Here is a 26521-nt window from a genome sequence, read left to right on the forward strand (position 1 = left end):
AGAATGCAAATATCAGCAGAAAATATAGCTTGAAGTGCATACATTTCCAACAAAACAAAGGATTACATTTGAATAATAATATACTGTATGTATGTATTCCTTCAGAACAAAAAAAAGAACAAAACATCAAGAACAACATGCTATTTGGCAAAATGTAACTTGACATTCCATACTGACATTTATTTTGCAGATTATTTGAAGTCAGCATTACAATATTGTCAAGACCAACTGTTACAGGAAATGTGAATGAATGGCATAGACATCAAATACATTTTAAGTTATTTGACAACATACAGTACAGAACATGGAAAATGTTTGATGATCATTATTCAATGAAAGAAAGTATAGAAAACATATTTAGTCCAACCTTACAATATATGAGCATTTTGCCACAGGAATAATATTGGTAGTACCATACCATGTAAGTATAATAATTAAAGTGTAATTGCATACTGTTATTTAGTACTAAGTATGGCTTGCACAATTTCAAAGACTTTAAGAACAAACTTTTTTGTCCAATTTCTGTAAAAATGTGCAGTAGTGTACACAAATATTTCTTTCAAAACATGAAAAAAACACCGGTCTTTGGAATAATTTTGAGGGATACGAAGCAATTGCAAACCAATGTTGATAGGGATAATCCAAGCATCCAAAGTAAACCTCAAATCTTACATCACATTATCATACAAGTCTTTGCCTATAATGTGCAAAGACCATGAGATGCTGCCCATTAGCTTTGGATGATGTTGTCTTGACTGAAAAATTTGTGATGACAGAGGTTGTGAACAGAGAATTACTTTTCTTCCATGGGGATTTTGAAGAGTTAATTGTAAAAGCATTGGCTGACCGTTCCAGTGCTAATGATGATAGATGCTCTTAATTACAGGGCTTTAGAACAAGCTGACTGCACCTGCAGCTCTGCAGGATTGCAGGGAATTATTTAAGCCAAAACTCTCTACCTCTACTCCATTCCCCATTCGATAACAGCACCTGGATAGTACCACTGTTTTAACATTCCATTACGTTTCTCAATGAAACAGAATTTTTCCAAGGCTTCTACTTGTACATGTTTGTAAAACGTATCACCATATAATTAGTGATTCATTCTATTTCTATGAGTGTTACCTCTAAGTTAGTTTCAGTTACAACATAGAAGATAATGTTTAATAAGTTAATAACAGCGTCTAGATCTCTCTGTATGTATCAGATCTTGCAGATGAGAATGTATTCCACACCTGCGTTGAGGGCGTGATTTAGAAAATGTATTCATAAAGCATGCTTGCATGAGGCAGCCTAAATCCATAGAAAATATAACCAACTGTACAGTATGTATGGATTTAACCTCTTCGCTATAGGGGGCAGTATTTTTACGGCTGGATGAAAAACGTACCCAAATTAAACTGGTTACTACTCTGGCCCAGAAACTAGAATATGCATATTATTAGTAGATTCGGATAGGAAACACTCTGAAGTTTCTAAAACTGTTTGAATGGTGTCTGTGAGTATAACAGAATTCATATGGCATGCAAAAACCTGAGAAAAATTCAACCAGGAAGTGGGAGATCTGAGAATTGTAGTTCTTTTTTCTAATCCCTATCGAAACTACAGTGCACTTCCTAAGGCGTCAATTGGCTGTCAAAAGCCTTCAGAAAGTTGTTTCATCCGTCTCCTGTAACTGGGCAGAGAAAAGGAGCTCAGTCAATGAGTGGACTGCCTGGATAAAGGGATTGAAGATGCGCGATCCCGCGAGCGCCCCGTTCCTTCTTTTTCTTCTTGAATGAATATGCTATTGTCCGGTTGGAATATTATCGCAATTTTCCGTTAAAAATACCATAAAGATTGATCGTAAACAACGTTTGACATGCTTCTAAGAACGGCGCCGTTCCTTCTTTTTCTTCTTGAATGAATATGCTATTGTCCGGTTGGAATATTATTGCAATTTTCCGTTAAAAATACCATAAAAATTTATCGTAAACAACGTTTGACATGCTTCTAAGAACGTTAATGGAACATTTTGACTTTTTGTGTCTTGAATTGCGCTCGCGCGTTATGCCTTTGGATAGTGACCTGAACGCACGAACAAAACGGAGATATTTGGAAATAAATATGGATTATTTCGAACAAAAACAACATTTCTTGTGGAAGAAACCGGCCCTGGGAGTGCATTCTGGCGAAGATCAGCAAAGGTAAGAGAATATTTATAATACTAATTCTGAGTTTAGGTGACCCCAGAACTTGGCGGGTGTCTGTATAGCTTGCTTTGATGGCGAGCTATGTACTCAGAATATTGAAAAATGTGCTTTCGCCGAAAAGCTATTTTAAAATCTGACACAGCGATTGCATAAAGGAGTACTGTATCTATAATTCTTAAAATAATTGTTATGTATTTTGTCAACGTTTATGATGAGTATTTTTGTAAATTGATGTGCTCATTCACAGGAAGTTTTGGTGGGAATACATTTTCTGAACATCACGCGCCAATGTAAAATGTTGTTTTTGGATATATATATGAACTTTATCAAACAAAACATACATGTATTGTGTAACATGATGTCCTAGGAGTGTCATCTGATGAAGATCGTCAAAGGTTAGTGCTTCATTTAGCTGTGTTTTGGGTTTTTGTGACATATATCCTTGCTTGGAAAATGGCTGTGTGGTTATTTTTGTCTATGTACTCTCCTAACATAATCTAATGTTTTGCTTTCGCTGTAAAGCCTTTTTGAAATCAGACAATGTGGTTACATTAAGGAGAAGTGTATGTTTAAAATGGTGTAAATAGTCGTATGTTTGAGAAATTGAAATTATTAGATTTTTGATGTTTTGTATTTCGCGCCATGCTGTTCCATTGGATGTTGGCTAGGCATTCCGCTAGCGGAACGGCTATAGCCAACAGGTTAACCTGGATCACAACAGCTGCTTTCAGTATATATTAGCCTTTATTTAACCTTTATTTTAACAGGGAGTCCACACTGCGACCGAGAGTCTCTGCACAGCTATTTCAGGTCTCTCCAGAGATGTTCGAACAGGTTCAAATCTGGCCTCTGGCTGGGCCACTCAAGGACATTCAGACCTGAGATCCTGAGCGCTCTGGAACAGGTTTTCATCAAGGATCTCTCTGCACTTTGTTCCGTTCATATCTTTCCCTCGATTCTGACTAGTCTCCCAGTCCCTGCCACTGAAAGACATCCCCACAGCATGATGCTGCCACCACCATGCTTCACCGTAGGAAGGGTGCCAGGTTTACTCCAGACATGATGCTTGGCATTCAGGCCAAAGAGTTCCATCTTGGTTTCATCAGACCAGGGAATCTTGTTTCTCAAGGTCTGAGAGTCCTTTAGGTGCCTTTTGGCAAACTCCAAGCAGGCTTTCATGTGCCTTTTACTGAGGAGTGGCTTCCATCTGGCCACTCTACCATAAAGGCCTGATTGGTGGAGTGCTGCAGAGATGGTTGTCCTTCTGGAATGTTCACCCATCTCCACAGAGGAACTCTGGAGCTCTGTCATAGTAACCATCAGGTTCTTGGTCACCTCCCTGACCAAGGCTCTTCTTCCCCGATTGCACAGTTTGGCCGGCCGACCAGCTCTAGGAAGAGTCTTGGTGGTTCTAAACTTCTTCCATTTAAGAATGATGAAGGCCACTGTGTTCTTGGGATCTTCAATTCTGTAGAATTTGTTTGGTACCCTTCAGATCTGTGCGTCGATACAATCCTGTCTCGGAGTTCTACGGACAATTCCTTCGACCTCCTGGCATGGTTTTTGTTCTGTCAACTGTGGGACATTAGATAGACAGGTGTGTGCCTTTCCAAATCATGCCCAATTCATTGAACTTACCAGTTGGACTCCAATCAAGTTGTAGAAACTTCTCAAGGATGATCAATGGATACAGGATTTACCTGAGCTCAATTTCGAGTATAATAGCAAAGGGTCTGAATACTTATGAAAGTAAGGTATTTAAAAAAAAAAGTACACATATGCACCAACAAAAATAAACTGTTTTTGCTTTGTCATTATGGGTTATTGTGTGTAGACTGAGGATATTTTTTTAATCCATTTTGGAATAAGGCTGTAACGTAAAACAAAATGTGGAAAAAGTTAAGGGGTCTGAATACTTCCCGAATGCAATGTAAATACATTTTATACTGAACAAAAATATAAACACACCATGTAAAGTGTTGGTCCCATTTTTCACGAGCTGAATTAAAAAGATCCTAGAAATGTTCCATGCATACAAAAATATTATTTAGCAAAAATGTTTTGCACAATTATTTTTACATCCCTGTTAGTGACATTTCTCCTTTGCCAAGATAACCCATCCACCTGACAGGTGTGGCATATCAAGAAGCTGATTCAACAACATGATTATTACACAGGTGCACCTTGGGGACAATAAAGGTTTTGTCATACAACACAATGCCACACAACACAATGCCAATTACACACAGTTTTGAAGGAGTGTGAAATTGGCATGCTGAATGCAGGAATGTCCAACAGATCTGTTGCCAGATAATTTAATGTTCATTTCTCGACCAATGTCATTTTAGAGAATTTGGTAGTACGTCCAACCGGCGTCACAACCTCATTAGCTTAAGACCTCCACATCCGGCTTCTTCACCTGTGGGATCGTCTGAGGAGGGGGAGGGGTTGGGGTGCTGAGGAGTTTTTTTCTGTCTGTAATTATGCCCTTTTGTGGGGATTTTTTTTTGTCTGATTGGTTGGGCCTGGCTCCCCAGTGGGTGGACCTAGCTCCAAAGTAGGTGGGTCTATGCTCTCCAGTCATGTGAAATCCATAGATTAGGGCCTAAATCATTTATTTCAATTGACTGTAACTCAGTATAATCTTTGAAATTGTAGCATGTTGCGTTTATGTTTTTGTTCAGTATAACTTACGCAAAAAACAGTTACCTTTCTCAGCTACTAGGTCCCAACGTCCAATTTTAATGAGATCTGCAAATTGTTACAGCAGTGGGGCGCATAAAAATGTAAGCGTATTTTCCTTAATTCTGCGGAGACCCGAAGAACCTCAAGAGTTCTTTGTGTTTTGTAACTTGTTTTAAACTTCAACAACAAAGTTACAGTAGGTAGGTCGTAGGCTTGTGTAGTAGAACTTAGTCAACAAAGAGGGAGTAATGCAGTGACCTATTGGACATTAATGAGGACCAGCCAACCTTGCAGTGATTCGTGTTAAAACTGTCATCTGTGATAAAGCAAAGGGCACTATGGTAGACGGCATCCAAAGGTTTAAGAGTAGCGGCTACTGCATTCTGATACATTTTGTCCGCATAGTCAAGAACTGACAGGAAAGTTGACTGTACAATCTGAATCCTGCTGTTTAGGGAGAGGCATGATCTATTTCTATAAAAGAAGCCTACCTTAAATCTCAGCTTCTTAACTAGCTCATACGTATGTTTTTAAATGTCAATTTATTGTCAATGCAAATACACAGATATTTATATGCAGGAACCAGCTCGATGAAAGAACCATCCAATGAATAAATAGGTAAGCCATCTGAAATATTTGTAAGAAAATTAGAAAACAAAATACATTTAGTTTTTTCCGCATTAAGTACCAATTTTAAATCAACAAGGACTTCTGCAGGGCAACAAAATCAGATTGCAGGTCCTACCTAGCCTGGTCAGGTGTAGTGGCAATAGCGTACATAATAGTGTTATATGGATACAGATGAATGTTAGATTTTTGCTGATTATTTATATAAATAATAAAGAGGACAGGTCCCAAAATCCACCCCTGCGAGACACCTTTAGTAATATTGAGGTAATTTGACTTAAAACCATCAGAAAGCACATATTGTGTCCTGTCTGACAGATGCAAGATGCCTGGTCGATGCCCATTACAGACAACCTCTGAATGAGTAGGTGATGGTCGAGAGTATCCAAGGCCTTGGACAGATCGATAAATATGACAGCAATTACATTTTTCATTTAAGACAAGCATAGCTATGTCCAGGTCTAAAACCAGAGTGGTACACATTAAGAATATCATTTGAAGTTAAAAAGTTCTTAGCTGAGAGTTTGCCAGTGATTCTAATATTTTTGCAAGGCAAGATAGTTTAGAGATTGGGCGGTAGTTATCCAGGTCAGAAGGATAAAGGGGGAGGGCATGCGCCGCCTTACAGATCTTAAGAATAGCACCAGAAGCAATTGTTAAAAACAAAATGTGGGTCAACAGTTCTACAATGACGGCGGCAGAAAGCTGCAGTAGAAAGGAATGAAGCGAATCAGCTCCTGTGGAATTTTTACCTTTTTTTTTGCAAGGCACAGCATTCTTAAAAAGAGTGAGTGCCTGAAAGTGCACCATTCTCTGCTATTTGTTTAGAGGTGAATAAAAGACTAGTGGAGCTTGAGGTATTTTCAGAAACTATTTCTTTCAAATAGATGGTCAGCTGAGGCAAAATGGTTATTAAAAGCACCACACATGTCATTGTTATCTGTTATGGGACAAGAGGCTGTTATAACATGCTGGGGCAATGAGGGGCTGGTGTTAAAAAAAAAATTGACTACTGTCCAGATTTTAGCTGGATTCCACAACTCTCAGATACACAATTCATGAAGTATGTTGACTTTTCTTTTCTAACCAGAGTAAGACATGTATTTTTAAAATGTCTGAAGGACTGAACTGTGAGTTAGATCTGTCCTTAATCTCTTATATTACAAGGCATAGAAGTCAGAAGTTTACATACGCCTTAGCCAAATACATTTTAACTCAGTTTTTCACAATTCCAGACATTTAATCCTGGTAGAAATTCCCTGTCTTAGGTCAGTTAGGATCACCACTTTATTTTAAGATTTATTTCAGCTTTTATTTATTTCATTGTCACGCCCTGACCTGAGAGAGACGGTTTATTTCTCTATTTTGTTAGGTCAGGGTGCGGGGTGGGCATTCTATGTTTTGTATTTCTTTGTTTTGGGCCGAGTATGGTTCCTAATCAGAGGCAGCTGTCTATTGTTGTCTCTGATTAGGAATCATACTTAGGCAGCCTTTTCCCACCTGTGTTTGTGGGTAGTTGTTTTCTGTTTAGTTTTCTGTACCTGACAGAACTGTGCGCTTTTGTTTTCCCTTTGTTATTTTGGTTCGAGTGTTTGTTTGATTCAAATAAAAAATCATGAACACGTTCCACGCTGCATCTTGGTCCCCTCATTACGACAGCCGTTACAGAACTACCCACCACAACTGGATCAAGCAGTGTGCCCAGGAGGAGATGGATTCCTGGTCTCTGGAGGAGTTGCGAGAGAGGATAGACGACTTGGGGGCAAGTATTGGAGAGATACAGAAGCCTGCCGGGGAAGCACGAGAGGCAACCCCCCCCCCCATTTTTTGGGGGGGCACAAGGGTAGATTGGCGGAGTCAGGGTTGAGACATGAGCTAACTCCCCGTGCTTATCGTGGTGAGCATGTGCCTGCTCCTCGCACTCTCCCTCCAGTGTGCCTCCACGGCCCAGTATACCCTGTGCCAGCTCTGCGCACCTGGTCTCCAGTTCGTCTCCCCAGTCCGGTGAGACCTGTTCCAGCTCCACGAAAGAAGCATCCAGTGATGATCTATGGTCCGAAGCCTCCAGTGATGATCCATGGCACGACGCCTCCAGTGATGATCCATGGCCCGGAGCCTGTAGTGATGATCCATGGCACGAAGCCTCCAGTGATAATCCATGGTCTGAAGCCTCCAGTGATAATCCATGGCACGAATCCTCCAGTGATGATCCATGGCACGAAGCCTCCAGTGATGATCCATGGCCCGGAGCCTGTAGAGATGATCCATGGCAAGAAGCCTGTAGGGATGATCCATGGCAAGAAGCCTGTAGGGATGATCCATGGCCCGGAGCCTGTAGAGATGATCCATGGCACGGAGCCTCCAGTGATAATCCATGGCACAAAGCCTCCAGTGATGATCCATGGCGCGGAACCTGTAGTGATGATCCATGGCGCGGAACCTGTAGTGATGATCCATGGCACAGAGCCTGCAGCGACGGTCTCCAGTCTGGAACCTTCAGCGACGCCCTCCAGTTCGGGGCCTTCACCGACGCTCCCCAGTCCAGAGCCTCCGGCGACGCTCCCCAGTCCAGAGCCTCCGGCGACGCTCCCCAGTCCGGAGCCTCCAGCGACTCTCCCCAGTCCGGAACCTCCTGAGACGGCCTGCAGCCCGGAACCTCCCGAGACGGCCTGCAGCCCGGAACCTCCCGAGACGGCCTGCAGCCCGGAACCTCCCGAGACGGCCTGCAGCCCGGAACCTCCCGAGACGGCCTGCAGCCCGGAACCTCCCGAGACGGCCTGCAGCCCGGAACATCCCGAGACGGCCTGCAGCCCAGAGTCTTCAGCGGCGGCCTGCAGCCTGGAACATCCTGAGACGGCCTGCAGCCTGGAACATCCTGAGACGGCCTGCAGCCCAGTCTTCAGCGGCGGCCTGCAGCCCAGAGTCTTCAGCGGCGGTCGGCAGTTCAGAGCCTCCGGCGATGACCCACGGTCTGGTTCCTCCGGCGACACAGAAGTGGGTGGATCAGCGGGCGGAGTGGGGGCTACGTCCCGAACCAGAGCTGCCGCCAATAATAAATGCCCAACTGGACCCTCCCCTATAGGTTCAGGTTTGCGGCCGGGAGTCCACACCTTGGGGGGGGTACTGTCACGCCCTGACCTGAGAGAGACGGTTTATTTCTCTATTTTGTTAGGTCAGGGTGTGGGGTGGGCATTCTATGTTTTGTATTTCTTTGTTTTGGGCCGAGTATGGTTCCTAATCAGAGGCAGCTGTCTATCGTTGTCTCTGATTAGGAATCATACTTAGGCAGCCTTTTCCCACCTGTGTATGTGGGTAGTTGTTTTCTGTACCTGACAGAACTGTGCGCTTTCGTTTTCCCTTTGTTATTTTGGTTCGACTGTTTGTTTGATTCAAATATAAAATCATGAACACATGCCACGCTGCATCTTGGTCCCCTCTCTATGACGAGCGTTACATTCATCACATTCACAGTGGGTCAGAAGTTTACATACACTCAATTAGTATTTGGTAGCATTGCCTTTAAATTGTTTAACTTGGGTCAAACGTTTCGGGTAGCCTTCCACAAGCTTCCCACAATAAGTTGGGTGAATTTTGGCCCATTCCTCCTGACAGAGCTGGTGTAACTGAGTCAGGTTTATAGGCCTCCTTGCTCGCACACACTTTTTCAGTTCTGCCCACACATTTTCTATAGGATTGAGGTCAGGGCTTTGTGATGGCCACTCCAATACCTTGACTTTGTTGTCCTTAAGCCATTTTGCCACAACTTTGGAAATGTGTCATGGTCCATTTGGAAGACCCATTTGCGACCAAGCTTTAACTCCCTGACTGATGTCTTGAGATGTTGCTTCAATATGTCCACATAATTTTTCTACCTCATGATGCCATCTATTTTGTGAAGTGCACCAGTCCCTCCTGCGGCAAAGCACCCCCACAACATGATGCTTCACGGTTGGGATGGTGTTCTTTGGCTTGCAAGCCTCCCCCTTTTTCCTCCAAACATAACGATGGTCATTATGGCCAAACAGTTCTATTTTTGTTTCATCAGACAGAGGACATTTCGCCAAAAAGTACGATCTTTGTCCCATATGCAGTTGCAAACCGTAGTCTGTTTTTTTTCTGGCGGATTTGGAGCAGTGGCTTCCTCCTTGCTGAGCGGCCTTTCAATGTCGATATAGGACTAGTTTTACTGTGGATATTGATACTTCTGTACCTGTTTCCTCCAGCATCTTCACAAGGTCCTTTGTTGTTGTTCTGTGATTGATTTGCACTTTTCGCACCAAAGTACGTTCATTTCTAGGAGACATAACGCGTCTCCTTCATGAGCGGTATGACCGCTGTGTTGTCCCATGGTGTTTATACTTGCATACTATTGTTTGTACATGATGAACGAGGTACCTTCCGGCGTTTGGAAATTGCTCCCAAGGATGAACCAGACTTGTGGAGGTCAAATACATTTTTTCTGAGGTCTTGGCTGATTTCTTTTGATTTTCACATGATGTCAAGCAAAGTGGCAATGAGTTTGAAGGTAGGCCTTGAAATACATCCACAGGTACACCTCCAGTTGACTCAAATTATGTCAATTAGTCTATCAGAATCTTCTAAAGCCATGACATCACTTTCTGAATTTTCCAAGCTGTTTAATGGCACAGTCAACTTTTTGTATGTAAACTTCTGACCCACTGGAATTGTGATACAGTGAATTAAAAGTGAAATAATGTGTCTGTAAACAACTGTTGGAAAAATTACTTGTGTCATGCACAAAGTAGATGTCCTAACTGACTTGCCAAAACTATAGTTGGTTGACAAGAAATTTGTGGAGTGGTTGAAAAACGAGTTTTAATGACTCCAACCTAAGTGTATGTAAACTTCCAACTTCAACTGTATCTACAGCAGAGTTAAACAGAGAGGTAAAACATTTAAGGGCCTTACCCTAATCAGAGATAGAGGATAGACCCTCCTAACCATACAACCCCAGGTCATACAGGAAATGTTGCTCATTGAAAGTTCTAAAATGTATCTTTGTAATAATGCGTGGACACAATTTAGGTAGTTTAGTATCTCTAATACAGGCAATGGGACAATGGTCACTGAGCTCGTTAGCAAAGATTCCATTGGCTGTATTCTTATGAGGGGCATTTGTCAGAATGATATCCAGAAGAGATGATTTTTCAGGGGGTTTTAATTGTGGCGGGTTGATTTAGTTATAAGTTGAGATAAATTTAGCTCAGTACAAAAACCTTTCAGTTTAACTGATACTGGCATCAACCAATCCAGGTTAAGATCACCCAATATTAATAATTCAGAATTTGTATAGTTAAACAGCAAGTCAGACAATTTGCTAGGAGAAATTGGGAGGGCCTAGGGAGGGTTGATAAACTCTAGTTGGGCATCATTACCAAGGCCCACATTTAGTACAAGACATTCAAATTGCTTGGGGACAGAAGTGGTATTACACACAGTAACATTTACGTTGTTCTTTATGAATATGGTGACACCCCTATCTCTGCCAGCTCTGTCAGATCTATAAACATTATATCCATTTAGAGACACATCGGAGTCTGGCACAGAATTTTAACCAAGTCTCAGTAAGTATCCAAATGTCTGAGTTTCATTTTTTACAAAAAAATCATTTTTAGGGGGTTGATCGAATTCAATATTGCAGATATACCGTGGCTTTCATCAATGTAATTGTCATCATCATTTCCAATCACCCATTTATATTTTTTGTAAATATTTAGTTAATAATTTATATTGTATATATTATTTTAAATATACAGTACAAGTCTAACATTTGGACACACCTACTCATTCAAGGGTTTTTCTTTACTTCTACTATTTTCTACATTGTAGAATAATAGTGAAGACATCAAAACTATGAAATAACACTAATGGAATGATGTAGTAACCAAAAAAGTGTTAAACAAATCAAAATGTGTATTATATTTTAGATTCTTCAAAGTAGCCACCCTTTGTCTTGGACAGCTTTGCAAACTCTTGGCATTCTCTCAACAAGCTTCACCTGGAATGCATTTCCTACAGTCTTGGAGGAATTCCCACATATGCTGAGCACTTGTTGGCTGCTTTTCCTTCACTCTGCAGTCCAACTCATCACAAACCATCTCAATTGGGTTGAGCTCGGGTGATTGTTGAGGCCAGGTCATCTGATGCAGCACTCTATCACTGTCCTTCTTGGTCAAAAAGCCCTTACACAGCCTGGAGGTGTGTTGGGTCATTGTCCTGTTGAAAAAGAAATGATAGTCCCACTAAGCGCCAACACGATGGGATGGCGTATATCTGCAGAATGCAGTGGTAGCCATGCTGTTAAGTGTGTCTTGAATTCTAAATACATGACAGACAGTGTCACATGCAAAACACGCCACACCATCACACCTACTCCTCCATGCTTCACGGTGGGAACCACGCATGCGGAAGTCATCCATTCACCTACTCAGTGTCTCACAAAGCCATGCCGGTTGGAACCAAAAATCTCAAATCTCAAAAAAGGACGGATTTCCACTGGTCTAATGTACATTGCTCGTGTTTCTTGGCCCAAGCAAGTTTCTTCTTATTATTGGTGTCCTTTGCAGTAATTCGACCATGAAGGCCTGATTCCTTCAGTCTCCTCTGAACAGTTGATGTTGTGTCTGTTACTTAGCATTTATTTGGGCTGCAATTTCTTAGACTGGTAACTTTATTGAATCATTCCTCTGCAGCAGAGGTAACTCTGGGTCTTCCTTTCCTGTGGCGGTCATCATGAGAGCCAGTTTCATCATAGCGCTTGATGGTTTTTGCTACTGCACATGAAGACACTTTCAAAGTTCTTGACATTTTCCGGATTGACTGACCTTCATGTCTTAAAGTAATGATGGACTGTCATTTCTCTTTGTTTATTTGAGCTGTTCTTGCCATAATACCACCCCTACCTTGTCACAACACAACTGATTGGCTCAAACACATTAAGAAGAGAAGAAATTCCACAAATTAACTTTTAACAAGGCACACCTGTTAATTGAAATGCATTCCAGGTGACTACCTCATGAAGCTGGTTGAGAGAATGCCAAGAGTGTGAGACGCTATCATCAAGGCAAAGGGTGGCTACTTTGAAGAATCTCAAATATAAAATATATTTAGATTCTATGTGTGTTATTTCAGAGTTTTGATGTCTTCACTAGTATTCTACAATGTATAAAATAAATGTAAAAATAAAGAAAAACCCTTGAATGAGTAGGTGTGTCCAAACATTTGACTGGTAGTGTATACATAATTTGTCAAATATATTTTCCTTTATTATTTTCCCCTAACCCTCCCCTACCTTGAGTAAACTAATGGACAACAACACTTAGGCTTCTACTTACAGCTTATACATACTATATATATTTTACGGACACAGTATATTTTACATTAGTTATCTTTTGTTTGTTTTTAGTCCCACCCTTCAGCTACATCCCTCCCATCTATCTCTGAAGACCATCCAGTTTTGATTTGGCATATATTTTTAAACTGTGCTGTGATGTTTCACAAAAGTTCTGAACCAATTTACATTTTACGGACACAGTATATTTTACATTACTTATCTTGTTTTTTTTTGGTTATTTTTAGTCCCACCCTTCAGCTCCCCTCAACCCCTCCTGTCTATCTCTGAACACCATCCAGTTTTGATTTATGTTTGCCTTATATATTTCAACTGTGCTGTGATGTTTCACAAAAGTTTTAAACCTTTCTATTCTCATAGTTTCTACAGATTAAAGAGAAACAATTTTGCTAAGTATATTATATTATTGATTATTATCGATTGACTATAACTTTTCAAATCACCCACCACTGCTTATTGCAGATTTAGCTCCAGGTAAATGTTGCAATTAATCAGCCATTCCTGAACCTGCAACCAAAAACAAGCTACATATGGACAGTACCAAAACAAATTATCTAATTTAACATGGAATGCAATACAATGTGTTTTACAGGAAAGAAATTATAAAAAACAATGAAAATAAAAGCTGAAATATTTACTACACAACAAAAATAAGATAAAAAACAAAAGAATGACACAAACTGACAAACTAAGAAGCACCCTAAAGAAAATAAAAGCTAAAAATAAGTATTTAAAGGTCTCTTTTAAAAGGTCCACAGTTTCAGCCCCCCTCAGTTTCTCTGTCAGGCTATTCCAGAGGCTGGGGGCATAATAACTAAAGGCTGCCTCTCCATAGTTAAAAGGCCAGTGACAGAGGACCTGAGGGACCTACAGGGAACATATTTTAAAAGCATGTCTGACATGTATTGGGGTGCACAATGGTGGATTGATTTCAAAACCAATAGAAGTATATTTAAATGAATTCTAAAACTCTCACAGGCAGCCAGTGCAGAGACCTTAAAACCAGTGTAATGTGTGCTCTCCATCTGGTCTTGGTCAGTACCTGTGCTGCAGCATTTTGTATGTTTTGCAGTTGAGCAATGGCTTTCTTGGGTAGACCAGACAGGAGAGCATTACAGTAGTCAAGACTGCTTGTAATAAAAGCATGGATGAGTCTCTCTGTATCAGTCTGAGAGAGAAATGGCCGCACCTTGGCAATGTTCCTCAGGTGGTAAAAAGTTATTTTGGTCACATTCCTAATGTATAACACCTAGGTTTTTATTTTATTTTTTATGATTCTGTCTCTTGGCAGCAAAATCTGCAGTGCTGGGATGGTTTTATCCCTCATATATTGGTTGCAATAATTTTGAATCCGGTGTCGTTTCGTGTATCAGTTCATAAACCATGTGCCATGGAATTGGTACATCCAAAATCTCTTCCCAACTATTTTGCAATCTGTATGGCTATTTTTTGGTCCGTAAATGAAACTGATATACTTGTTTATTTATCACAATTGTTTGTATCCAGTTGTTGTCTTTATTAATGCAGTGCCCACAGACAAGTTTCTATTTTCTCCCCCTTCCACTTGCCTCTTCCCTCTTTGCAGTAATGCTGCAATTATTGGTTGTAATTTTGGATAGAGCAGATATTCCATATATTTGATATAACTCCACCAGTCCTATTTATGATATAATTTACAAAGATTATACAGTTTTTTTAAACATTCTTTCCAAAAGTAATGTTTTTTATATCAGTTAGTATATTTGAGTTTAACCATAATACTTGTTGTAATATTTGTTCTGTTTTTTTATGTTGGATTAAACTAAAATTGAAAACAACTTTCTATGGTTTGTTTTAAAAATAGCGATATTTTTGAGAATATTTCATTTTCAAATAACCGAAAAGGAGAGCTTGTATTCTGAATAAAAGGCAAAGGGCTATTCTTGAACACGGGGTGAGTCATTTTTATTAATCTGTTAGAGAACCAGTTCAGACTTAAGTATAGCTTTTGTATGACCGAAGCCGTTAGTGAAATGTCTAAATCTTTAATTTTTCATAATTTCTGCCCTCCTAATTCATATTCATTATATAGTAACGCCATTTGATTTTTTCTGGCTTGCCGTTCCAAATAAACTTGAATATTTTCTAATCATACAATTAAAAAAAACAAGTTGTTGGGTGTAGGCAGGGCCATAAGCAAATAGGTAAACTGGAATATGACTAAAGAGTTAATCAGGGTGATTTTTCTACAAATAGACAGGTATTTCCTTACCATGGTAGCAAGATTTTATCTATTTTTGCTAACTTTCTATTAAAATGTATTGTAGTGAGATCATTTCTTTCTTTTGGGATATGAATACCGAGTATGTCCACTTCACCATCAGACCCTTTTATTGGTAAACTACACAGTAATGTAAAAGTTTTATTTTTATGTGATCCAATACTTAATATAGTACTACATTTATCATAATTTGGTTGTAATCCAGAGAGGTTAGAGAAATTATCTAGATCCTCTATGAGGCTGTGGAGGGATCCAAATTGTGGATTTAAAAGAAAACATGAATCATCAGCAAACAATGACACCTTTGTTTTTAAGCCCTGGATTTATAGCCCCTTGATATTATTGTTGGATCTGATTTTAATAGCTAACACTTCGATGGCTACAATAAATAGATATGCCGATAGTAGACAACCTTGTTTTTCTCCTCTTGACAGTTTAATACTTTCTGAGAAGTAGCTATTATTTTACACCTAGGGTTACTATACATAACTTTAACCTATTGTATAAGAGATTATCCCAAATTGAAATATTCCAGGCATTTATAGATTCAATTCCAGACTTACTTTATTTAAAAGCCTTTCAAAGTCAGCTATGCATGCCAGTCCTGGTTTCCAGATTTTTCAGTGTTCTATTGTTTCCAGTACTTGTCTTATATTATCTCCAATGTATCGTCCATGTAAAAAACCTGTCTGATTAGAATTAATAATATCCGACAATACCTTTTTAATTCTATCCACTATGCATTTTGCTAGAATTTTTGCATCACAACACTGAAGTGTAAGGGGCCTCCAATTTTTTAAATGGACTGGATCTTTATATTTACCACCTAGGTCCTGTTTTAAGTAATAGTGAAATCTGACCTTCTTGTTGAGTATCTGATAATCTACCATTTTTATAGGAGTGGTTATAACATGCTAATAACGGTCCTCTGAGTACATCAAAAAAGGTTGATATACCCTGCAGTTTTCCCGGACATAAAAGCTTTAATTGCATCAAGAACTCCCTCCTCTGTAATTTGGCCTTCACATGAGTCTTTCTGTACAGCTGTTAATTTTACATTATTAAAATAAAAAAATCCTTACATTTAACTGGAGATGAGGAGACTGAAACAAAAACATATTTTTAAAGTACTTTGCTTCCTCTTTCAAAATATTGTTTGGTGAATCATGGGTAACAGTGTATTAACAAATCTCCAGGCGAGCTTCAATGCTATACAACACTCCTTCCATGGCCTCCAACTGCTCTTAAATGCAAGCAAAACTAAATGCATGCTCTTCAACCGATCGCTGCCCGCACCTGCCCGCCCGTCTAGCATCACTACTCTGGACGGTTCTGACTTAGAATATGTGGACAACTTCAACTACCTAGGTGTCTGGTTAGACCGTAAACTCTCCTTCCAGACTCACATTAAGCATCTCCAATCCAAAATTAAATCTAGAATCGGCTTCCTATTTCGCAACAAAGCATCCTTCACTCCTGCTGCCAAACATACCCTCGTAAAAGTGACTATCCTACCAATCCTTTACTTCAGCGATGTCATTTACAAAATAGCCTCCAACACTCTACTCGGCAAATTGGATGTAGTCAATCACAGTGCCATCCGTTTTGTCACCAAAGCCCTATATACTACCCACCACTGCGACCTGTATGCTCTCGTTGGCTGGCCCTCGCTTCATATTCGTTGCCAAACCCACTGGCTCCAAGTAATCTATAAGTCTTTGCTAGGTAAAGCCCCACCTTATCTCAGCTCACTGGTCAACATAGCAGCACCCACCCGTAGCACGCGCTCCAGCAGGTATATCTCACTGGTCACCCCCAAAGCCAACTCCTATTTGGCCGCCTTTCCTTCCAGTTCTCTGCTGCCAAGCTGGAGACTTATATCTCCCTCACTAACTTTAGCATCAGCTGTCAGAGCATCTTACCGATTGCTGCACCTGTACATAGCCCATCTGTAAACAGCCCATCCAACTCCCTCATCCCCATGTTGTTATTGATTTTTTTGTTCCTTTGCGCTCCAGTATCTCTACTTGCACATTCATCTTCTGCACATCTATCACTCCAGTGTTTAATTGCTAAATTGTCATTTTTTGCCACTATGGCCTATTTATTGCCTTACCTCCCTAATCTTACTACATTTGCACACACTGTATATATATTTTTCTATTGTGTTATTGACTGTATGTTTGTTTATCCCATGTGTAACTCTGTGTTGTTTGTGTCACAGTGCTTTGCTCTATTTTGGCCAGGTTGCAGTTGTAAATGAGAATTTGTTCTCAACTGGCCTACCTGGTTAAATAAAGGTGAAATATTTTTTTTAATGAAAAATAATCAACCTCTTCATATAGTGTGTCCAGGCATTCTAGGCAGAGTTGCAAAGAAAAAGCCATTTCTCAGACCAATAAAAAGAAAAGATTAAGATGGGGGAAAAAGAACACAGACACTGGACAGAGGAACTCTGCCTAGAAGGCCAGAATTCCGGAGTTGCCTCTTCACTGTTGACGTTGAGACTGGTGTTTTGCGGGTACTATTTAATGAAGTTGCCAGTTGAAGACTTGTGAGGCATCTGTTTCTCAAACTAGACACTCTAATGTACTTGTCCTCTTGCTCAGTTGTGCACCGGGGCCTCCCACTTCTCTTTCTATTCTGGTTAGCGCCAGTTTGCTCTGTTCTGTGAAAAGAGTAGCACACAGCATTGTATGAGATCTTCATTTTCTTGGCATTTTCTCACATGGAATAGCCTTTATTTCTCAGAACAAGAATAGACTGACGAGTTTCAGAAGAAAGTTATTTGTTTCTGGCCATTTTGAGCATGTAATCGAACCCACAAATGCTGATGCTCCAGATACTCAACTAGTCTAAAGAAGGACAGTTTTATTGCTTTTTTAATTAGGACAACAGTTTTCAGCTGTGCTAAGATAATTGCAAAAGGGTTTTCTAATGATCAATTTGCCTTTAAAATTATAAACTTGGATTAGCTAACACAACGTGCCATTGGAACACAGGAGTGATGGTTGCTGATAATGGCGTCTGTACACCTTTGTAGATATTCTTAAAACAATCAGCTATTTCCAGATACAATAGTCATTTACAACATTAACAATGTATACACTGTATTTCTGATCAATTTGATGTTATTTTAATGGACAAAACAATTGTTTTCTTTCAAAAACAAGGACATTTCTAAGTGACCACAAACTTTTGAACGGTAGTGTATATTTTCAAAGAAGCATGGATCATCATTATTTGGACCGTGTAGATTAATAAGTCAAATCTGTTTGTGGTCCAATAACATATTTAAAGGAATCCATCTAGCTTGCGGATCTGTTTGGACAATTTGCACATTTGGATCAAAATTCTTGTTAATTAATATCATCACCCCTTTTGAGTTTCTTTGCCCATGGGAGAACTATATTTCGCAACCTCAGTCCTTTTTCCACACAACTTAATCTAAAATTGTTGAATGATTTTCCTGTAAACAATAGATATTAAATTCCTTCACTTTTAGCCAGGTAAATACTGATCATCTTTTCTTATCTGCTAAGCCATTACAATTATAACTGGCTATACTTATTTTACAATTTACCATAATGAGATATACGTTTAAATTCAATTTATCATAATGTTTGTAAACTTAAACTTAAAAGGTACCATGATGATTGAGTGTCCATATAGCTGTACCATGATATTTGCACTGCTACTTAGTAAACCTCCAAGTGTTCTCCACTATTCCACCTGCTAAAACCTCCCCCACCCTAAGTTGGATTGTCGTCCCAGTGACTGGCAGACCACCCCTGTTCACCTCGCCCTAGGGCCTTTGAGAGATTGGGACCCATCTCTTAAAAAGAGCACACAGTGCCACCTACAGAACAGAAAAAGATTAACAGCCAAAAGCATTTCCAATGCCCTCACCTCGATTGCATTGTATACAGTTATTTAAAAAAATATATAAAAAAATAAATATATATATATATATATATATATATATATATATATATACTGCTCAAAAAAATAAAGGGAACACTTAAACAACACATCCTAGATCTGAATGAAAGAAATAATCTTATTAAATACTTTTTTCTTTACATAGTTGAATGTGCTGACAACAAAATCACACAAAAATAATCAGTGGAAATCCAATTTATCAACCCATGGAGGTCTGGATTTGGAGTCACACTGAAAATTAAAGTGGAAAACCACACTACAGGCTGATCCAACTTTGATGTAATGTCCTTAAAACAAGTCAAAATGAGGCTCCGTAGTGTGTGTGGCCTCCACGTGCCTGTATGACCTCCCTACAACGCCTGGGCATGCTCCTGATGAGGTGGCGGATGGTCTCCTGAGGGATCTCCTCCCAGACCTGGACTAAAGCATCCGCCAACTCCTGGACAGTCTGTGGTGCAACGTGGCGTTGGTGGATGGAGCGAGACATGATGTCCCAGATGTGCTCAATTGGACTCAGGTCTGGGGAACGGGCGGGCCAGTCCATAGCATCAATGCCTTCCTCTTGCAGGAACTGCTGACACACTCCAGCCACATGAGGTCTAGCATTGTCTTGCATTAGGAGGAACCCAGGGCCAACCGCACCAGCATATGGTCTCACAAGGGGTCTGAGGATCTCATCTCGGTACCTAATGGCAGTCAGGCTACCTCTGGCGAGCACATGGAGGGCTGTGCGGCCCCCCAAAGAAATGCCACCCCACACCATGACTGACCCACCACCAAACGGGTCATGCTGGAGGATGCTGCTGGCAGCAGAATGTTCTCCACGGCGTCTCCAGACTCTGTCACGTCTGTCACGTGCTCAGTGTGAACCTGCTTTCATCTGTGAAGAGCACAGGGCGCCAGTGGCGAATTTGCCAATCTTGGTGTTCTCTGGCAAATGCCAAACGTCCTGCACGGTGTTGGGCTGTAAGCACAACCCCCACCTGTGGACGTCGGGCCCTCATACCACCCTCATGGAGTCTGTTTCTGACCGTTTGAGCAGACACATGCACATTTGTGGCCTGCTGGAGGTCATTTTGCAGGGCTCTGGCAGTGCTTCTCCTGCTCCTCCTTGCACAAAGGCGGAGGTAGCGGTCCTGCTGCTGGGTTGTTGCCCTCCTACGGCCTCCTCCACGTCTCCTGATGTACTGGCCTGTCTCCTGGTAGCGCCTCCATGCTCTGGACACTACGCTGACAGGCACAGCAAACCTTCTTGCCATAGCTCGCATTGATGTGCCATCCTGGATGAGCTGCACTACCTGAGCCACTTGTGTGGGTTGTAGACTCCGTCTCATGCTACCACTAGAGTGAAAGCACCGCCAGCATTAAAAAGTGACCAAAACATCAGCCAGGAAGCATAGGAACTGAGAAGTGGTCTGTGGTCCCCACCTGCAGAACCACTCCTTTATTGGGGGTGTCTTGCTAATTGCCTATAATTTCCACCTGTTGTCTATTCCATTTGCACAACAGCATGTGAAATGTATTGTCAATCAGTGTTGCTTCCTAAGTGGACAGTTTGATTTCACAGAAGTGTGATTGACTTGGAGTTACATTGTGTTGTTTAAGTGTTCCCTTTATTTTTTTGAGCAGTGTATATATATATATATATATATATATATATATATGATAAAATCTTGGGTATCTTAATTTATTCATACAATTAACTAATAATATGCATAATAATGTAAGCTCTTCATATTTGATTGTTACTGTTACCTATAACCAGGACTGGCATTACAAAAATAAAATTTCTTTGCAAGCAATTCATATTTTGGGAAACAATTATTGTGATTCATCCTATACTAACATCATTACCCCATAGCAACAGGTGGGATACATACACATACTCTCCGCACCGTTCCCCCACAAACAACCACAAGCTCAGATGTTCAACAGTTGTTCTATTGGGGAGCCCAACTCAAGCGAAGACTTGATGTGTGAATGCATATACAGTTGTAGCTGTTTGAGAAGGCATGCAAAATTGAGCAAGAATGGGGAGATTTGATTAACCAATTACACAAAATGTCTGAGTTAGTTTGAGAAGCCAAAATTAAAATAAGATCAATTTTCGAAATTAAACTTCTGACATTTACATGAATCAGTCCAAGACCACAGCTTCAGGATTTCAGATCAGATGGCATCTCTAACACATGCCTACATGCCATGATCAGTAGGTCAACCTCTATATGAACCCTTGATATGATCAAGGTGTTGAATGCCTCTCTTTCTGTGTTAGATTTCTGTGTGCTATTTTGAGAAGCAAAAGGGGAATGGCTGATCTGCCCCATTTCCTCTGAAAGCTGAAAACTAGGTTTCCATCTTATTCATATTTGGCCCTCATCCACTGAGGAGGCAGTCTTTCAAGTCAATGTGTTTTTGTGAAGTATTGTAGTAATTTCTTGGAAAACTTTTCAAGTAAATGTTTTATATTGATTCTCGCAATTTTTCAGGGCTGGTCTGCTGGACAAAAGTACTATTGTGTTGCAATAGAAATATTTGGAATGCAGAGATAGACTTTTTCAAAGTACATTTCTAAAATAGCACATGTATAAACAATAGGAGTATACTTTATTGCACAAATCTCTTCTGAGATTTTAGAGCTAAAAGGGCAAGAGGCAATTAGTGTCTCTTCCCTTTCTTCTGTTGTGCTGATATAACGCATTCTCCTAGAATGTTTATGCTTAGCAGAATATGTATGCTTGCAACACTTTCCCTCAAATTTGAATCAGTTCAACATTTCCTCTCAGAGAATTTAAATTGTCCAGCTGAATGAGGAATAATTATGTTAAAGGACAAAGTAGAACTAAAACAAATGTCAGTTACTGGAACAGTTATATTAAATGTGATAATGTATTGTGCAAGTGAACCAACGGCTCAGAGTAGTTCTTTTCCCAACAAGATGAATAGCACATTCTGATTCTCCATTAGAATTAAATGAATCTTGTTAATTGTACATGGGGAGTCACAGCCTTCAACAGAGTAATTAGATTTCTCAACTGTGTTAACTGTTGAGAAATAGAGTAAAATAGAATAAAAAGCTAGAAAATCAAAGCAACAAATAATTATTTCCCTCTGACAAAGTAATCATATATCATGGACATATTTCAGATTTAGAATCTGTTTTAGCCACACTTGATATACAGCGGGAGAGGTAATTCTGTCAATAATTAACTTTCTGGAAAATTAAATGAGAATGGCTGATAAATGTCCCTCCCGTCTCATAGCATTATGTCTGACCTGATGTGAGACATGCAACTTCTCTCTTTAATTTCTAGTTAATGTTTTTATATTGACCCTGAAACTAACAGTCCTTTTATTGAACCTGAATTAAACAACTGATGTGAGCTTTTCTGAAAGTGTCTTTCTTTAAATAAGCTGAGGTAGTCTTCATACTGAAGGCCTTTATTGTATTTTGAAAGCTTTACCCATGATTTTTAAAAGAAAGATTACAACGACAGTCACTATGCCAATATAAAATGACAATCACACGTTCAATACCAAAAAGAAACACTGGTCAACAAAACCCATACACTTGAGGACAAAACATCAGTTTAATACAGAATGTGAAATGTTATTGTGGTTAGTTGTATGCGGAGTGAGCGAGGTGGTCAATTACATCAAGTCATCTACACAAAGCCGGAGCGCCTCAGAACCCTACACCAATATCTCACAATTCACATTTCAGGGCCTGGAAAATCCAACGTTGCCAGACAAGGTTCACTTATTAATCATCTTCCATTATTTTGAAAATTCTTAGTTAACCTCATTATAAAGTCTCCAGATTTCTGCATCAGCATTGTACCTCCTAACGTAAGAATTTGTGAGTGACCATGTTTCATTACTTGTTTTATTGTCTTGGCAGTTCTTGTTGCCTCCAGGATGAGCTGTTACCATGTTACGAGAGCCATAGGGCCCTGGATGCGCTCAGTGGAGTCCCTATAGGCTGTCAGTGCTGCCACCTCACATGGCTCAAAAGCACAATGAGCCAGCAGTAATGTATCTTAAGGGAACGCATCTATCATCCCATAACACCTCCTGGGAGAGCCAGCTTTATATAAGTATCTTCCTGTCTGGATAATGTAAACATCCTTCCCGTTCTTTCCTATTTCCTCTCACCAAATGAAGGCCTATGAAAGAAGAGATTCCCCAATCTGCAAGACGTGCTGCTTTGCTATCTTGTTTTAAAGTTGTACATTTTTTACAAACCACATTAAATTGCGTTTTATCTATTCATGTAACCATTATTTCAATAGGATATCTATTAAGTTGCAAACCTCGTCCGTTAGAGAAAACTGGCAAGACCATAGCCCGCTGCAGCAGCAGCTCTTTCTTTGACAATCACCATTGCTAGATTCTGCAGGGAATTTAAGCATCCTTGGCCCTGTGACCCTCACATTCAATTTATTCATAGGCATGGGGGCTCTTCGAAACTAAAATCACATATCTTTACATATTTCACAGGCATAGTAAATACATGCTGTGTAGTTATCATGTCAATGGCACTTACAGAATCGGATTCTCCCTGCACAACACTTGAACTCAGGAAACATAAAAAATGACAGAACATATCAGGCTTGCTATTCAAATAGGACAAAGCCCCTTCACTCCAGAAAGTAACAGCAAGGATGACTGAGTTTGCTTTAGCAGGAATTTTTCAGTGCACCACCCGTAGGGCAGCTGTGACCAGGCAGAGAGGGGGAACATCAGCCTTCCTCTATATAACCCAGTTGGTGTTCCCTATTTGTAATGTGCAGACTTGCACACCTACTTTCTCCCTGGGTGTCCTTTAAAAAGATCAGTGAACATATCAAAAGGCCTTGGCAGCACAATTGGGGGAAGCCTCATTTATGTCCATTGACGGCTGAGGTGTTGGTCGGACAATATTGCACACACGCACATGCACACACACGCAATTTGCCTGCTCGGCAACCTTTCAAACAGTGCTGTCTGTGCTCTCTGCCTGATTCCATCACAGATCTGCAGGCCCTTTTCTGCCCAGCTGCTCTTCCCATGCTGACATTGGAGTTAGCCAATGTCAGCTACATGTGGGGCAGAGGAGGCAGAGAAAGAGGCCAAACTTGACCGACAGAGTAGATACACTCATAATGCAGCACTGAGGCTTGCTAAAAGCCTAAGCATGGTTAATGGCCCCTATACACAGACTGAGTGATATTTATTACACAGCCTGAGATAGAGTAGAACAACTAGCAGGGATTCATTCAAACACGGATTGCAGGGGGAAAATAAATATATAACAGATACATTTAGAAAACTTAAGCAATATTGCAATTGCATAAATGGATGACTCATGTCTCCCCTGAAAAGATAACTATCTGTAAGAATCTGCATTCAAGTTCCTTGTCTTAGTCATTTTTGACACTGTCCCAGGGCATGTTGTGATGCGTCCCACTTCTGTCAGAAAGCTACACCTATCCTGTCTAGCCATTCTCTGTGCATCTGCAATGAAACCTATCGTTTCAAGTTGGACGAGAAGAAAACTCAAGCAGATTTCTGAATTCATTGTTTTCCAAGAGATGAAAGTCAGTTCGGTCGGTAAAGAAATCCACCTTGTAGGGCGATACATCTTTCAACATGCCCACAGTCAAGTAGCATTAGCAGCACAGCAGGAAAAAATGCCCCCACTAATCTGGAGCTATAATTTGACTGAGGTGAATGTACAGTACCACCATGGAGAGAGCATGGAGCAATAAAATAAAATAGGCCTGGATGTGTGATGGAGGAAAGTGAGGGACAGGAAAGGGTCAGAGTACAAATATATTCCAAACTGAGGAAATTACAATTTTAAATGCAGGAATATCAGATCCAGCACATCACACTTGATATTACATTTAGAATAATTATAATGCTTTTGAAAAGATAGAGATGTTGAAAAATACATGGATGGGATATGGAAGTGCTTTTTGTCTCTTGCTTGGTATGGTATGGTTCATCAGAGTACAGTGCAGCATGGACAATCACAGTGCAGTGCAGTACAGTATCATTCTAAGAAAGCTGTGGCACAGTAGACTCTGGGGCCTTTCAGAACAGGTGTATATATACTGAGATCATGTGACAGATCATGTGACACCTAGATTGCACACAGGTGGACTTTATTTAACTAATTATGTGACTTCTGAAGGTAATTGGTTGCACCAGATCTTATTTAGGGGCTTCATAGCAAAGGGGGTGTATACTTTTCAGTTTTTTATTTTTTAGATTTATTTTTTATCTTTTCATTTCACTTCACTAATTTGGACTATTTTGTGTATGTCCAATACATGAAATACAAATACAAATACATTTAAATTAAAGGCTGTAATGAAACAAAGTAGGAAAAAGGCCAAGGGTGGTGAATACTTTTGCAAGGCACAGTACACACACACACACACCTCGCCTCTAGATTCTCACCTGTAGATCTTATAGCGTGTGGAGAAACCTTGCTGGAAGCGTTCTTTGAACTCTGTGTATTCAGGACAACGGTGGAAAGGTCCCTTCTCGGACAGCAGCCAATCCAGTTGGCCGCCACTCTGACGTCCAGTGCTGGCAGCAGTGAGTGAGGGGTTCTTACTCTGCTGCCCCTCAGCCAGGGCCAGAACCCAGCCGAGGTGGCCCAGCACTGTCCACTGCCATAGAAGCATCAACAGCAACCATCTAACAGCTGCAGCACTCGGCCAACGCATCACCATCTTCCTGTTTGGCACCCGGGACCAGCATTCTTCTACTAATCCCTCCTGACCTATAAAGGGAAAGAGAGACAACATGTTTTTGGGCTCAATTCAGAGGAAAACTTGAAAGAAAATAAAAACTTGGACACTGTTCTTGACAGTATCACTTTATGATACTTTAGCTGATGTATCAGCCTCACAGCCTTCGTCAGAGCTTCTCTTAGGGATCAATTTAATCAAACACACATGCAGTAACTTTCTTTTTCAGAGCCAAAAACCTAATACTACAACTGGCTAGACTTCCCTCCCAGGTCGATGCATTCAATGTTGGCCTGTACTAACTATACTGTAAGAGCCTTTCTTCGGCTAGCTTTGGAATGCTATAAACCTGCTTTAGGCCTCAGTTCAATCAAATACACACTGTGGTATTTTATGTGGTAGCGCTCCCAGGGCCAGATTAAGAAATCATAGGCCCCAGGGATTTGTTGAAGCGGATCTGCAACACCCATTTAAGACAATTTATGTTTCGTTAATTTTGGGAGATACTGTACCTGTATGTGCTTGTGATCAAACTTAATCCACGGTTATTTTTTATAAACTACTGATCCTCTGGGGCTTAATTATGCTCTCTGGTGTGTTTTGAACATTGAGAGCGGGCTCCTGTGGTTGGATCCAAAATTATAGTAATAAAAAAAGAATGTTATTTTTATTTATGTATTTTTGCATCATGGAGCCAGCC

At 40.4% G+C, this 26521-nt stretch overlaps 1 protein-coding gene across 1 annotated transcript in view; it reads right to left on the reverse strand.

Annotated features, from left to right (window-relative positions):
- Positions 1-26521, reverse strand: part of LOC106569071 (BMP/retinoic acid-inducible neural-specific protein 3-like) — a 107574-nt gene that overhangs the window by 48956 nt on the left and 32097 nt on the right. Inside the window, exon 2 of the mRNA XM_014140029.3 lies at positions 25526-25853. Within this exon, the coding sequence (XP_013995504.1) occupies positions 25526-25803 (278 nt within the window). The 5' untranslated portion in view covers positions 25804-25853. The remainder of the gene's footprint in view (positions 1-25525; positions 25854-26521) is intronic.

This window comes from Salmo salar, chromosome 14, assembly GCF_965601325.2.
Source record: "Salmo salar chromosome 14, fSalSal1, whole genome shotgun sequence".
Taxonomy (NCBI): domain Eukaryota; kingdom Metazoa; phylum Chordata; class Actinopteri; order Salmoniformes; family Salmonidae; genus Salmo; species Salmo salar.